General features: G+C 40.6%; 1 protein-coding gene across 4 annotated transcripts in view; it reads left to right on the plus strand.

The window, feature by feature from the left end:
* The window catches only part of TRIM66 (tripartite motif containing 66), a 58,326-nt gene that overhangs the window by 33,075 nt on the left and 9,433 nt on the right, over positions 1 to 15,818 (plus strand). For all 4 annotated transcript variants that reach the window (XM_081918135.1, XM_081918136.1, XM_081918134.1 and 1 more), the window contains 5 exons: positions 454 to 600; positions 11,582 to 11,854; positions 12,669 to 12,891; positions 14,854 to 14,914; positions 15,641 to 15,815. In XM_081918135.1, coding sequence (XP_081774261.1) covers positions 454 to 600; positions 11,582 to 11,854; positions 12,669 to 12,891; positions 14,854 to 14,914; positions 15,641 to 15,815 — 879 coding nt within the window. The remainder of the gene's footprint in view (positions 1 to 453; positions 601 to 11,581; positions 11,855 to 12,668; positions 12,892 to 14,853; positions 14,915 to 15,640; positions 15,816 to 15,818) is intronic.

Consider the following 15,818-nt stretch of genomic DNA (forward strand, 5'->3'; position numbering starts at 1 on the left):
AATTGTTAATAAATGGACTGACACCTGTGAACTCAGTAGGCCCTTCCAGGCTTCACTATTTTTAGGTGGGATTCGATAACACGCTGGCAAATTCTGGTTGCCCAATTAAAGTTGATTTGGAGCTCTTCTGCAAAAGATTGGACTTTTTGCAGTAAAGAAAGTGATGAGGAAATGCCCTGGGGAGTGTGAGAACTCTTGCTTTGACACAGTGTCGTCTAATTTCACTGCAAACAAATCCGATTGAATGTTAACTAATGGGCAACATCAACTACCGGTAATCTCCCTGCAAACAAATTAGGAGGGTGGCTCAGTCTACAGATCATCTGGAAATGATCCCTGTATGTACAATTAAAATAAGGGTGTTCCATCAAAATGATTTTTCATATTACGACCCATTTCCTAACTGATCTTGTTGCTATTAATGAATCTGTGCTGATTATTCCCTTATCACAGGTTGGTGAAGATTCCACTGATTCAGAAGGTCAAAAACCAGCACTTCCTCTTGATAGAAACATGATTCCACCCATGTCACAGCCATTGGAAGATGCTATTGTCAGTATTCACTCCCCAGAGAGTACTTTGTTGAATCCAGTCAGAAAGGTACACAGAGCTTCTTCTTTTCTTTTTTTAAACATAAGAGAAAATGTTTCGGTAGCTCTATATGGCTTCTTTGAAGACTACTTCTCTCTTTCAGCACTTTGACAAGAATGAAGGTCAAGAGTGAAATTTCATCTTTGTAGGGGAGATTGTTCTCTGTAGAAACCCATATCCTTGGAACACAGTGAATGTGTCCATACAAGTGCTTAAATTGCCCTTGAGGCTCTCATGTTATTTCTATACCTGTTTGATAGTTGTTAATATAGAAAAGAATAGAAGAAAGGCATTTGTAATGCAAATGTACATTTTTACATTTTGGGGCAATGTACATTGTACGTTTGCACTACAAACTGATGGAAAAATCACATAAAGCCTTGAGTGGAAATTTCGATGGGAGTTTTTCATGAATTCTGATTTGTTGATCTCCAGGCAATGCTGCAGAAGACATATTTTTAGGGCTGCTTTGTTCCTGACATTTCTTTTCTACACAAGGATGGAGGGAAATCCCAGTGTTCACAATTATTTGAACACCCTATTTAGGTGTTCAAAAACAAGCAGCGATAATTGCATGACGGAGGGAATAGGGGGAATTCACTCAGTTCATCCACAGTCTTGTTCCTTGCATCGGCCTCCTCTTAATGCTGTCTTAGTGCTGGGGCACCCTGTCAAATGCTCATAGGTAGTTGGAGCCCAAAGGTGGCAGTTATGTATTTGTCTGAACATTTATAATCCACACTTTTGTAAAATATATAAAGGAGGCCCAGAACGTATACAACACAATAATATCAGTCTATAAATATCTATAAAACACAATAAAAAACTTCAGTGAAACATCAGTAGATACTGGTTGGCTAAAAAGAGAAATTCATATTGTGAAGACCTTTCTAAATAGTATAGTTTTCAGACCTCTAAAAGAAGATAGGGACAGTTCCTCCCAAACCTCTACACAGCACAGGGCCTGCCAAGCTAAGGGCTCAATTCCTAGTGAAGGCTCCAGGGCATGGGGAACCACCAGAAGTACTTCATAAGAGATCAGATGGTGCTTTGGACATGAGTTATTTAGGGTTTGGTCAGTTAACACTTTTGTAGGATCATGGGAGGCTGCACATATGGCAAAGGTGAACAACCTGTGGCTTACCTAAGGTCATTCAGGTGCCACAGAGGGGAAGAACAGGTAGAAAATGAGTGGCAAAGAGAGAGAGAGAAAAAGAGTGATAGAGGTAGCACCCCTCTCACTTTTCACTCTGGCCTTGCATACTGCTATCATCTAGCCTCCGACAAATTACCTCACAGGTAAATTAATTGATATTGTTATAATTTGGCTATTATTGGGTAAATATTGGAAAACTAATAAAAATTTATCTGGCCCAGCCCTCCCCCAAACCCAGAGGTAATGTGGCCCTTAGCAGAAGAAAGGTTCCTATCCCCAACATTAGCAATAGCACATGATTTGCATGCAGGCAGTTACAGGTTGTGTTTGTAGGTTATCCAGTTAAGAGGATGAGCTGTAGGTGATAAGAAAGACCTCTGCCTGAGACTTTGGAAAGCTGCTGCCAGTCAGTGTACATAATACTAGTCTACTCTAGATGGACCTGGTGTAAGCCAGCTTTCTAAGGCCCAGGCACATGGCTTGTTAGGGCAGGTACCTCTGAGGTTCCTCTGCAGCAGGTAAACAAACCTGCTGTGGAGAGCAACTTAGGTGCAAGTTAACCCCTCTTCCTTCAATCTCAGGTGGTGGTGCCAATAACCATACAGGTAAAATAGACATACTTATGATCTTCTCTATGCATATTTAGATTTTCTAAATTTAAAAAGGAACATTTCTTGATACCCAAAAGGGTTTTGTTTTCTGAGAACACAGAGAGAGAAATAAACTCAGTACATATTGTAGCTACTACCCAGTGTGATGTCTTGACTGTAGCTTCATGTATTACAGACTGGAAGCATGCTTCATCACATAGGCAATATTAAATACTGAAAATGTGCTTGCTTAAGTTGGTAGCTTTTGACCACCTCCTCTGAGGACCTTTTGCCCAACAGCCACTTGATCTGGTCACTTCTGGTCAGAAAGAAATGCTTCCAAAATGATAAGACAAGGTTATTTTTACAAAAGTTGACAATTCTTCTTTTTAGGACATAAATGACTAGATAGATGTGAAAAGGCGTGCAGCTAGTAAATATTTTAATTGGCCAGTAACTTCAGTGGAGTTGTTTAGTGGAATAATAGTGCTTTGGCACTATTGGCCTGGCTAGTTCCTGAATGGAACACTCTTCAGCCTCCCATATACACAACCCTGAATCCTATGGGAAAACAGCAGGATACAAATAAACACAAATAAACAGCCCATTTTACATTACCATTTTGCTTGTACATAACTGTTTAGTTGTTTCTCCACAATTTCCAGGAACTTATGTATGGGTATTTTGATTAAATGGTCTGTAATTTGAGTCATAAGATGCAAGGCCATTTGCATAATCCACATGCCATTTATATGAGTTCTAATTGTTTGTTGTCTACCGTAGATAAGGCCTGTTTGCTTAGGCCGCATTTAAGAACATAGGAATTGTATAGGCTAGCATTCTGTATCTGATATTGGCCAATCATCTGCCTAGAAACTGAAATGAAGGATAAAGATAACTGGGCATTCCCTGTTCCCAACTCTGAACCATCAATTTACAAGGGGATTAATTTTAGCTATGATGGCTGATACAGTCATACCTCAGGTTACAGACACTTCAGGTTGTGCGTTTTCGGGTTGCGCACCGTGCCGAGCCCTTAAGTACCGAAATGGGTTACTTCTGGGTTTCAGTGCTCATGCATGCGCAGAAGTGCTGAACCGCACTTTGCGCATGTTCAGAAGCGCTGAATCATGACCCATGTGTGCGCAGACACAGTGCTGTGGGTTGCGAACGCTGTGGGTTGCGAACGTGCCTCCCGCACAGATCACATTTGCAACCCGAGCATCCACTGTATTTGAATAATTTTAGTACAAGTACCTTCTATTTAAGAATTTGGAAATCCTTGCTTAGCCAAAGCCAAAAAACCCAGGATTTTTTTATACCAGATTGCAGACAGTCCCAAAGTTCTTCAGAGTTTTTAGAGCAGCTTGCAAGGTGGTATAGGGGCTATAGCCAGAAGGGATCACGTGAGGAGCCTTATGATGTGTATGGTTCCTCTGGACCACCCTTGGATCCAGGCTACAGTCTTTTGTCATAGAAACCAGGCAATCAGTAGAATAAGAAGGTTGTATACAAATTACACATATTTGCATAAAATTCTGATAGCAAGGCCTTTGAAACTTCTGTGACTACTTTAGAGTAGTAAGATATTGTTTGTGGGTGGAAGAAAAGATGGATGATTGAAACAGGGAAAGGACTTGGCTGTAACTGCCTCTTACTGCTCAATATCCTTAATCAATCAGGACTCGAAGAACTTTACAGCTGTCTTAACTGACAGAATGGACAACATTATCACCCAGTACATCCACTCTGATCAAATGGAATTCATCCCATGATGACACCTGGTGGACAAAGTGTTACATGGGCTTGATGTTGCATACAAGGCAAGACACATTTTGAACATCTTATCCCCCAACGCTAAGAAAGCTTTTGATTGTATCGAATGGCTATGCCTCAAGTATTTCCTTCTCGAGATGAATTCCAGTCCTAATTCCTCCAGGGACATTCAGGCATTATCAACATCCTTAGGGGCTGTGTCTGTAGACAACCTGGACTTCTATCATACTCATCTCAAAAGAGAACTAGATCTGGCTGTCTGCTGCATCTGTTGCTATATATCCTGACAATGGAACCCTTAGCCTGTGCTCTGTGGATGAACAAAATGATCCAGGTGTAACTAAACACAGCATAAAGCGGTGATTATCTCTGATAACATCTCAGCAGCTCAAATTACACCTCGTAACCAGTGTGAGCTTGACACATTTGAAAAAGCATCTGGATAAAAAGCCAACTGTCAGAAGTCTGATATGATAAATATAAACTTGACCTATAAAATTATTTTGTGCAGCCCACTAAGCCATGGCATCACCTTGGGATCTTTCTGTCATCCTTCTGTCTACCTATTATACATTCTACTACCAACCACTTTCTAATCAGCTTTACAAATGCATGCAAAAATGGTATTCTGACTTCTTATGGCTCACCAGGACAGCAGTTGTGTGAATGAATGAATGTCTAGAATCCTCCCTCCCCAAACAATTGCACTTTATCTGTCACCACCACGTCTTAAGCGACTGAAGCAATTTCACATTTAATAGACCTATGGTTAAAAAAAGTTTGACAGTTCCAGCCCTGGACTTTATATTTTGCTCCAGCTCTCCTATATGGTTGCATCATCAGTGGACACAAATACAACAGCATGCTACCAGAAACTATACACAGGATGCCTTGATTTGGAATGATCACAGGGATCGGCCTTGGTTCATACTTAGGCATCTCTTCCTTTAAGAATGCTCTGTTCATTGGATTCGTTGAAGACGGAATCACATTTTTGCCTGATCGTCTTTTTCTGTATCATTCTGATTTAATCAGTTCAAACACCCTTATGGACTTCTCTTCCTGGAAAAGAACAAAGATACATTGGATGACAGACTTAACATGTTGAAGAAAACTCCAAGGAGCATTAAAAGAAAGTTGATTCACCATAGCTTTCTGTACAGTGGTGCAGTTAAATCATTTTGGACCCTAGACTTAATTATCTTATGGGGGTGGGATCATTTTAAATGATAATATGCATTACTTCACTTGCTGCATTTGCGGGTCTTCCTGTTCCTTCTGCTGAGTGGGGCCCTAATGGCACCACTATTCCAATATGCCACTCTGCAAATATGCTACTTTCTCAGACAACCATAATTCAAGCAGAATCCTGGAACCTCACTAGCATTATTAGAATCCTATTTAAATATCACAGTGCTCTCCTCCTTAGCTCTTACCATCTACCTGTTCCTTCTGACCCTTCTTCTGAAGGAGATGCTTTTGTAGTTGGAGGTTTGTAAAGGATCTGCCCAGGACTTTAGATTGGCAAGGCACCTGTGCCTCATTTTTGTAGCATAAATATAAAGAAAACTCAGTTTAAAGATCTTAACAGAACGTGCATAACTGCAGCAAAGTTCCACTTAATCCATTTGAACTATAGTCAGTTTGTCTAGTACTGCTGTGTCCAAACTAGGACCTTTAAACACATTTTGTGGTTGCTCAACTCTTCTACTAATTAATTGCAGAATTCTTTCAGGAGTTTATCCATCCTCAAGCAAATTATGACCTTGTAACTATACATCTTAACAACACAATTGTGGTTTTCTCTGCAACAGCTGAAACAACAGAACTATCTGAGAAGTGATGATTATGTGTAAACTTTGTCAACAGATGCTGCAGGCTAGAGATAGAGTCTAGAAAAAGAAGATTCTTGTTCTTATGGTGTATGTGCCAGATGGCCATCTTACTGTTACCAAATGCAAAAACATTTACATCCCTCTCCTCTCTGATGTTTTGGCTGCCTTCACCTCATTTTTCGGTTTGCCAACTTAGCTTGACAAACATCCTCTTTTCTTAGAGTTCATTGATTGTCTGTGAATTTGACAGTCATTTCCACACACACCCCCGCATCCTTGTACTGTAAATGTGCTTTAGTTTCAAGTTACTTCTGTGTTTTTCTCCTTTCTTGTGTTGTGTGTCTCTTGTATATTTATCTAATATTTTTGAAAACTTTTACAAATAGAATTCATATTAGGAAAGCTCTGGCAGACCAATAAAGCATGTGATAAGTGGGGCTACTGTAGTCTCCGACATCCTGATGTAGACCCAATGCTGTTTCAGACAGTTACTGAAGACTTGCCACAAATAAATTTGTTTAACGCATGATGACATAACAGTTATCGTACTTTTCTTGAGAACGCTAATCTAACCCATCCTCATCCAGTAGATGGGGCTATAGTCATGCTGCTTTTTGCCCCCCTTTTAAAACCATCACCAACAGCTGTGTCATCTGGTAGCAAAGGGGTGCACAGGCAGAGGGGGAGTGATGTTGCACAAATGCCACATAAAAGTTGCCAGTAATGCTCTGCAAATAAACTTTATAGCAACATATGCACTCTATGGGAAAAGCATCACATCTAATTGTGCTCACACCCAGCGTTCAAAGCACTCCTCCTAAGAACCTTGGGAATGGTAGTTTGTTAAGGCTGCTGGGAACTGTAGCCCTTGGAACTACTGTTCCCAATATCTTTCTCTCTCTTTTGCAGGGGTGATGGTGGGGATGTGCTTCAAATTTATGGTGTGTCAAGTACAGAATGTTGTACTTCTTTGAGTGCACATTAAATGCAATATTCCTACAACAAAAGCACTACTCTGGAGTCAAAACTGTCGACCGCATGCAAAATATATAGCAGGTGTGGCTAACTCCCAGCCCTGTGGCCTGATCTACATTCTCCATTTTTTTCTGCCCCCCTCCAAGAACCCATCAATTTGGACAGTGTCAAAAAATGGGGGGCGGATATATAAAATAGACACATAGCATGGAGAAGTTTAAACCTCTTGGTCTAGCCCAGCAGGCTGAAGATAGAAATGGCCCCTTCCCAGTCACTGGCTCAATCATTTGATGAGCAGGGAGAGAGTGAAACAGAAGTTAGTTAAAGAAAAGTTAGTTAAGAAGTTAATTAAAAAAAATGCTGTTCTGTATTCCCCCCTCCCAATCAGTTCTGCATTCCTAATTAAGTCTTTCTGGAAACTTGTGTTAACTAGCCACATTTGAATAAATGCACATACATTTCAATTGAAGATTGTCATTTTTTAAAAGGAGTTGCTGTACACTCATTCAGAGCAATGATCCTCATACTACACGTACACTAGATTATATTATGAATATCATAAATTCTCTGGGAGAGAGTTGCCCCACTCCCAAACAGCTCAGATCCTAAAACTGGGGATGCCAGGATTGAACCTTAGACTTGAGCATCAAATATATGCTCTGCATCTCATTTTTGTGTTTGTTTTTAGTTTTTAGTTTATAGTGCAGAATTATGATATTTCACATCAGGACTGGGAGAATAGAGAGGAAATTAAGATGAGATATTAATACACTGTAAAGTTATAATTGTGTGGGACACTATCATCATAATCATCTTCATTATTTCCTGCACATTAGCCGCTGAAAATCCCACACAGACCTCCTCTCCTTTCTGGGTCTTTAATGCTGGGATTCTTATATCTATTTCCAAGTTCTAGAAATCCACAAATTGGTAAAACAAGAGGTGATATTCATGACATTCCAACCATTAGGCTCCCCCCCCCCCCCATGGCATAACCGTGGATGTCTAGATTTCTGCATTGATTGATTATCATAGTAATTTATGATCTAAGCTTAAGCTCCCTGTACTGCTAAATATGACTGACTGTTCATCAGCGTCAGGTGACAACATTTTCTACTTATTGATGTCAACAAAAGCAGCCTGCTGGTACTGACATAGGAATTCCACTGAATACCATTGACTTTGTGCCCTATTGTAGTCAGGACCATATACTGACTGGGGAGGGAACTAGTGTTCATCTTTAATCCAGATGCCCTCTCTCAGTCTGTGCCCAAGAGATAACCCCTGCAGAATCAATGTTTCTAGGTTACGGTATCCAACTCCACAACTTTATGCCTAGTAACGAACTTTTATATTCCTGGTTTTGTGTTTGTACTGGCAGCTGGCCTGAACTTTGCAAAAGCCGTGCTACCTAAATGTCCAAGGCACTGGCATTAAGCTGGTGCTGCCCTAAAGTTACTGTGCAGGTGCAGGGAATAGCCCAATTTAAGTGTTTAGGATCTGATCCTTTGGACCCTGATCATCTTGGGGATTCTGGAGGACTGGATTTGCTGAGCTTAAGCCATTCTGGTGGTAATCAGTACATTGTATAGGAAAGGGTGGTGGCTTAGTGGTAGAGCATGCTGAGGGTTCACAGTTTAATCCTCATCAGCTCCAGGTAAAGCTGGAACATTTACCTGGCTTTTAAACCCAGCCATCTTTCCTACCCATCTCACCCAGTGAAGAGTTTGGTAGAACTTGAAAGCTTGCTTACTATTCTATGCCATTTTGACTGGCCTAATACAGATATTGCCATGCTGTGGATTTTGCAGTATTTCACAGTTTGTTTTAGATTAGCAAAGCTTATTTTTGTGACCTGAAAAGGAAGATAAATAATACATGATGCTGCTTGTTCGGCTGGCTGTTTCTGCTGCTTGCACTGTAAAGCCGGCTCCATTTTCTTGTGATGCATTTTTTAAAACAGAGGTGCTCCCCCACCCCAAACTGGAGGGACTTTTGGTCAGGGGCACTCTACTTAAGAGCCAAGCACAAAGAATATATGCGTAGGCTATTGGTGTACTCCGAGTTAAATTTGAGCCAACTGGATTTGAATTAGTGCATTTGTTTAACCTTGCAGCATAATGAGCTGCCAGGGGGATTGCTCCACTTAACAGCAGCCTTCGTTACTTTCCAGTCCTTTGCTCTCAGTAATTTCTCCACAACCGCAAAGAATCTGTGTAGGTTTAACAAATCCTAAGCCAAGACTTTATTGAAGGTAGGCATTTTCACCTCCAACTTTCATTGTGGTTCATAATGCATGTTTGCATGGAGCCGTATAAAAATATGCTCTTAATTTTTAACTCTGATTTTGGGCACATTATCTTTTTACTATTGTAAGTAGAGCTGCTGTTCCGCCCCCCCCTCGCCTTCTTCCTGTGCCTTTAATAGCAGCCTGACATGCAGAAAGCTTGAAGATTAAGCTTTCCCTGTCACTTATCTTCATGCTAGGAACAGCATTTGCCAGCTAAATGTCTGCATATGAGGCTGCTATTAAAGGTATGCAGTAAGGCCGATGGAAAAGGGGGCTGAAATTTGTCTGATATAAGTGATAATGGTTAAAAAACACCTTTTGACATTAAGAGCACCATTACTGGACAGCTGCTGTTGCAATTAATGTTATAACGTGTCAAGAGCTGTACGTAATTGAGATTGTGTTTTTTCAAAGTTTAAGGAAAACATGGGGATTGATTTGTTTTTTTAAAAAATTAAGGGAATGGGCAAGCAGAGTGCGAAGATTTGTAATGGCACAAATGGACTTGTTTGTAACTTTATATATTAAAATGTTGGAACCGAAAGGCTTTCCAACAGCAGCAATCACACTGTGACAGTGTGTATGATGAATGTAGCATTTGTTGTGTTCAAGGAATGAAACATTAAAGCTTTTGAGAGAATTCTGATCCATTAATAATAAAAAAAGAAACACCACAAATTATCCAGTACTGTAGAAATCACTAGGGGAGATGAGGTCCCCCACCCACCGCCTGCTAATGCCAAAAGGAATGATTATTTTAGGGAGAGAATTAATAGGATCTTAATGAGCCTTACTCCCAGCGCATTGTTCACTTCACACTTGACAGCAGCTTTGTGGATCACAGTGTAGAATGTGTCAACTGCTTACCAGGAGCCTTAACACACACACACACACACACACACACACACACACACTTTTTTTTTTAAAGTGAAAGATCATAATGTTTCCTCATTATTAAAATAACCGCAGAATTAACTTTTGCCTCCAGGGAGAGACAGATGGCAGTTTGATGGCCTCATTTTTCCTTTCTTTCCTTTTTAGTAAGATTAATGTTTTATACTGACTGATGCAATCTATTATACTCTCTTCATACACTTCCTGTAACTGGAGCAGTAATAAGGGAAAATAGAAGCCCTCTTCTCTGTAAAACTTAATCTCTTTAAAGGTATTAGTTTCAAATACATCAGGTGATTTTTGCAAAGCCCTGTACTTTGTAGCTCTGAAGTCTGAAGTTACCAGCAGTATTTCCACAGAGTCTTTGGGAATAAGATCAGACCAGTCTATGTGAATGGCTCAATCATGAGATAGCAATAAGCATGGGATCTCTGGATACTACTCCAAACTTTGCTCCTGCTGGTACCCTCAATCTTTGGCATCCAGAAGCTCTAGCCTTCTGACTCCAGAAATATGGAATCCAGACACTGTGTTTCAACAGTAAGATAAGAGCAATCTGCATTGGGTTCAGAAGCACTCTTCTTTCCTGGTAGCTTGCAGGGGAAAAAACAGGCCTTTCTATTAGAATGAAATGGGAAATTTGTGGAATAACCAGCCTCATATAACCAACATGCTTATGTCTAGTTAAAGCATGAAGGGGTTAAGAACATAGAGTAAGTTGTCCTGCCAGGTTTAGCTCTATGAACTTTTATTGCCTTTGCAACTTTTCTGACTGATGTGAAGAAAAGCACATGAATCTGACCTTTGAAGAGTTTGTAAGTAAATCAATTTTTAACTTGCCAAACTTGTGGTCGTTTCCTATGCCAGAGGAAGAAAGAAATTTTGTAACTCACCTGGAAGGGTATAAAGGACTAACAGCCTATATTTCCACATTTTACTTTGCTGCATATTTTGTGACTTTAAAACTCTGTTGGAGATCTCTCTCCAAAGAGTACTTGCCCCAGACTTGGATCTTGGCACCCAAGAATTCATCTATCCATCCATCTATCTGTCTGTCTATCTGTTTGTATCACCAACAAAATTAAAGCTGAAGGCTCCAAGACTAATCTCTGAATCTGGGGGTTCATTACCATAGAGTTGATTACCATAGAGCACCATAGCATAGAGTCATATAATTGTAGAGTTGGGACTCTGAGAGTCATCTAGTCCAACCCTGCGCAACATAGGAATCCTGCCCACAGCAGTCTTTGAGTGTTTTCAGTGGAAGTAGGAACACAGATCCAGAAGATTGTGGAATAGGTAAAATGTAATTGTGAAAGACTTGTAGGACTGACAGCACAAGCTTCCACAAAATACAAAGAAAGTGATGGAATTAGGCACTTAATGTCCATGACAATATGGATGAGCCTTTATGTCTACATAAAAAAAAATAGATCTGCATGCACATCAACCTACACATTGTCTTCTTTTTCAGCGGTCAGCTTCACTGAACATTGTGGGCTTTTCAAATGCTTTAGACATGGAGTTGTCTTCAGCAAGGGTATCCAAGTCAGTTGATTCACAGGCAAAAGAAATGTCCACTGTAACATCCAGTCAACCCCAAAGTATGCCATATACCTCTGACGTGCAGCCTGAAGTTTTGCCCAGTTACAGCCTGGCTTTGGATAGAACTACAAATGACCTGAACTCTGATGCTCTTAGCCACTTAGCAACCGGTGGTGTGCCCCTGGGGAGCGCAGTGTGCAAGGTAAGGACTGTTGATTCTGTGGGATAACCAGCCTCATATAAGCAATATGCTTAAGTCTAATGAATGCATAAAGGGTTTGAGACCATAAAGTCCTGCCGGGCTTAGCTCACCTTGGGAGGGACTAAGTAATCATGCCTTTGTTCCCTTTCAATGTACCTGAGAAGCTCAGTCTAAAGAAATTTGAGCTGCTTGCTCCAGCGCAGACTGCATGGCTGACCTGGAGACCCCTATTTCCCTCACAGAATTACAACTCCTTGTGTTCCCTGTGGAAAGAGATATTGTTAAACTTCTCTGGGTCTTATTAACAAACTACAGCTCTTAACAAACACCCTCAACAAACTACAGCTCCCAGAACACTTCAGAGGAACCCATGACTGTCTAAAGTAGCAAGATAGTGTTTAAAATGTATGGTACAAACGCAGCTTATGCATATATATATATATATTGCATGCTGCTTGGGCTAAATCTCTGGCATGGATTCAGAGAACCGTGGGACTACTAGCTCCAAAGGAGCTACTAGCCTGAGGGGACTTGTGTTTATTTAACAACCTCTCTTCATGTCACATACAGACTCATGAAATTGCATGTGCATCTTCTCAAAACCTTGTTTGCAATATGGCATGTGGATCGGTGGTTCAAAGGTTCTGTTGAGCATGCCTAAAATAGCTTTTTGGATCCCAGCCTCTGTGTGGAAATAAGAGTGCGACAAAGCAACAATCTTCAACAATGTAATTCTTTTCTTGAGATTGATGTAAGTTTGTATATTTCAATATTTTTTTTCTCAAACCTCTCCCCCCCCCTTTTTTTTTGCAAGCTGGAGAACGAAGAATTCAGCTCCATGACTTACCCTCTTGGAAGTGATTCTGTTGCTTCTCAGTCCAAAGACATCAGTGAGTTATCTCTTCCCATGCAAAATATTCTGGAAGAGCCTATTAATCTTTCAGTGAAGAAGACGCAGCCATGTGCCTCCCCTCCCATACTTATCAGCAATGCTTCCTGCATGCAGCCAGTTACTCCACAACCAAAACATATTGAAGGTATGAGGTTTTTCTTTTATCTTCCTTTGACTTTTAAAATCCGTTCCACTGCATAGTGCGGTAATTTCAGGGTTGCCGTTGCTGCAATTAGCTTGTGTGGCACCTTCAAGACTTCCACATTTATTATGGCACAAGCTTTCGTAGACCACAGTCTGTTTAATCAGATCCATGAAATGTAATCCTAACTTGGCATTATGGCCTGTGTGTGGAAATACGTAGATGAGATCAGAGGGAAATGAAATACAAAAAGACAATTTCATTCCTGTATGACCTCATTTCCGTATGTGCCCCCTCATATGTTTTTATGGTTACAAATTTAGGATTAAATCATGCTTCAACAAGGGCTTATGCAATAATAAATCTGTTAATGTTTAAGGTTCCTTCTGTTTTTTGTAGTAATTTTTTTCCTGCAACAGACATAACACAGCTCTTTCTGGAAGTAATTCATTCTGTTGCCAAGCTGAATCACAAAACTGACTGCAGTTTCCTTGCCTGTTCTCTTTGGCATCCACAATACTTGCCCATGTTAACAGAGAGTGACCTTTTGAGACGGGAAGGGAAAAATGGGGGGGGGGGAGACATTGGCCCCCAAAGGAAACCATGAAATGGAGAAACACCAAGCTGCTCTCAGCATAAGGGAGGCAGAGCTTTGGATCTGACAGTTCATCTGTCTGGGATTCTCCCTCCTCCAGCTCTTTTTGATTCTTCAGTTAATATAGTACAAAATAGTGATGTGCATCAGATTCAGTGAATCCTGCGCTCCAAGATGGGATGCCTTGTAGACATTTGGGGCTTGTCAGAAGTGAACTGGGATTTCTACAAGGCAGCATGAATCAAAGCTGAGATCCCTGAAGCACTTTGTGGTACCTTTGCACTCTGCCCAGCAATCCCAAATCCCTTTTGTGCCAGGCCGGTGGACTTCTGGATTGGGTTGAGGTGTCTCTCTGGCAGTCTCTGGCAGACTCTGTTGGTCTCCCGCTAGCCTGTGCTTCCAAAGTAACACCAGTATCACTCTGCTGCTGTGGTGTTCCTCCTTCTGCCTGCCAAATGTGGGGCAGAAGTGCTGCCAGTGGAAAACAGGACTTTCCATGGGACAGAGCATGCTGGAGACAGCCTGAGATCTTGCATTGACCCCTCTTTCATCATATGGTGGCTTGAGAGGGAGTTTGGATTGCCCCCGTAGTCATTAAAAATGTTGCTGGCAAGTGTCTGCTTAAAGCAAAATTAATAAGCTTCCCAACGCCAGGATGGGATGATAGGAAAGAACAAGCAACAGAGTGAGGACGGAAAAACAGCTCTTGTCATGACTGACAGGTCTAGCAGAGATAATGATTTTATTGTTGTCCAATCCTGGTGCTTTGGGGAAGGGAACAGCTTTGCAGAACCAAAGCATATGGAATGGGAATGTGGGGGAGTAAGAGGGATACCTCTCTTGTGTCTGCAGTTTTCAAACCAGTTGCCAACATACCACTAGGAGCAATTCTTTTTTCACCTACTCCAAAGCCATAATAGCTGCTCTTTCAGGTCAACCTCTGCAGCTGTCCTTTAAAAAAACCCTGGCATAATTCATGCCGTCAGAAGAGGTGACCTTGCAGGCAAATTTAATTCAATTTTGGACAAAATTAATAAGTTATATATGGTTCTTCAAAAAGAAAAAAATAACCATTAGGGGGGCAACTGTACATGCAGATTTGACTATAGTCAAAAGGGTGGGAGGGAGTCACAGCCATTTTATATTTCCTAATAGTGAAGGGAGAGGAGAGAAAGCCAAACCAGGCAGCCTTCAAACTGGGATCTTGAGGGCATAAGTGGGCTGTTTTACAAAATCCCAAATAGGGGTCTGAACAGAATGTTGTGTTTAGTGCATTCCAATACAAAGTTCAAAGGAGGCCATGCATTCCAAATATAACTTTCCCTTAGGATAAGAACACCAAATATTTTATTCATTTTCTTTTCTTGCAGACTGCCATAACTGCGAAGAGGAACATTTTGATATGGAAATTAAAAGTAATCAGAGCAACAGGTAACACCCAATTTGAAAGTGTAGCATTAAGAAATTGAATCCTTCCCCCCCCCTCTTAGAAAGGAATATAAATCACATTTGTTGTAATAGCTCAGTTAAATTAAGTAATTCCAGATGTGAGAAGGATCTAGAACAAATTACGATAAAATGAGTTTTCACCACAATCCTCAATGCACTTCAACAAATATATTAGTAATCTGTGAAATTAATGTGTCAATCTGTGAAGTAAGGTATCACTTTAAAAACAACATAATGACATTATTATTGTTGTCTGCGGAGCAATTGGTGTAAAACGAACCCATTAATTTTCATCTCAATTCTGTGAGTTTTACTGGTGAGTTTTATTGTTTCAACTTAGGTTGAAACAATCGTAGGTCTGACTTTCCAATGGTGAGGGAGCCTGTGGGGAATCTGTTGTGAATCACCCTGGGATCTTTGGATGAAGGATGGTATACAAATTTAAATAACAACAACAACAACATAGGAAGACCGTTGTACACAGAAATGTGCCTACAACTCCCATTCATATGTGAAAATTTGTTGATCCTGCATTATGAAGTATGAAAGCCCATTCTTGAAATTTCAGGTGTATTAATAACATCATATTAGAACATTTTGATTAGCCATCTAAAAATACAAGGGAACCTGTGAAAACATATGGTGGAATGGAGGGATGATTCTTATTAGCACTGATGACGTCAATCCACTCTTTAACCTTGTTCTTAGAGCTTGTGCCAAAGAGGTAAAAGTCCCTTATGTGCGACTGGAACGACTGAAGATATGCAACTCAGAGTCTGGAGAACTTCCAGTATTTAAACTGCAACCACAGAAGAGTGAACATGATGGAACTTTCTTGCTGATAATTGAATGTGGTACTCAGTCTTCAAGCATGGCTATTAAGGTA

Source organism: Podarcis melisellensis (assembly GCF_964234715.1).
Source record: "Podarcis melisellensis genome assembly, chromosome: 1".
Lineage (NCBI taxonomy): Eukaryota > Metazoa > Chordata > Lepidosauria > Squamata > Lacertidae > Podarcis > Podarcis melisellensis.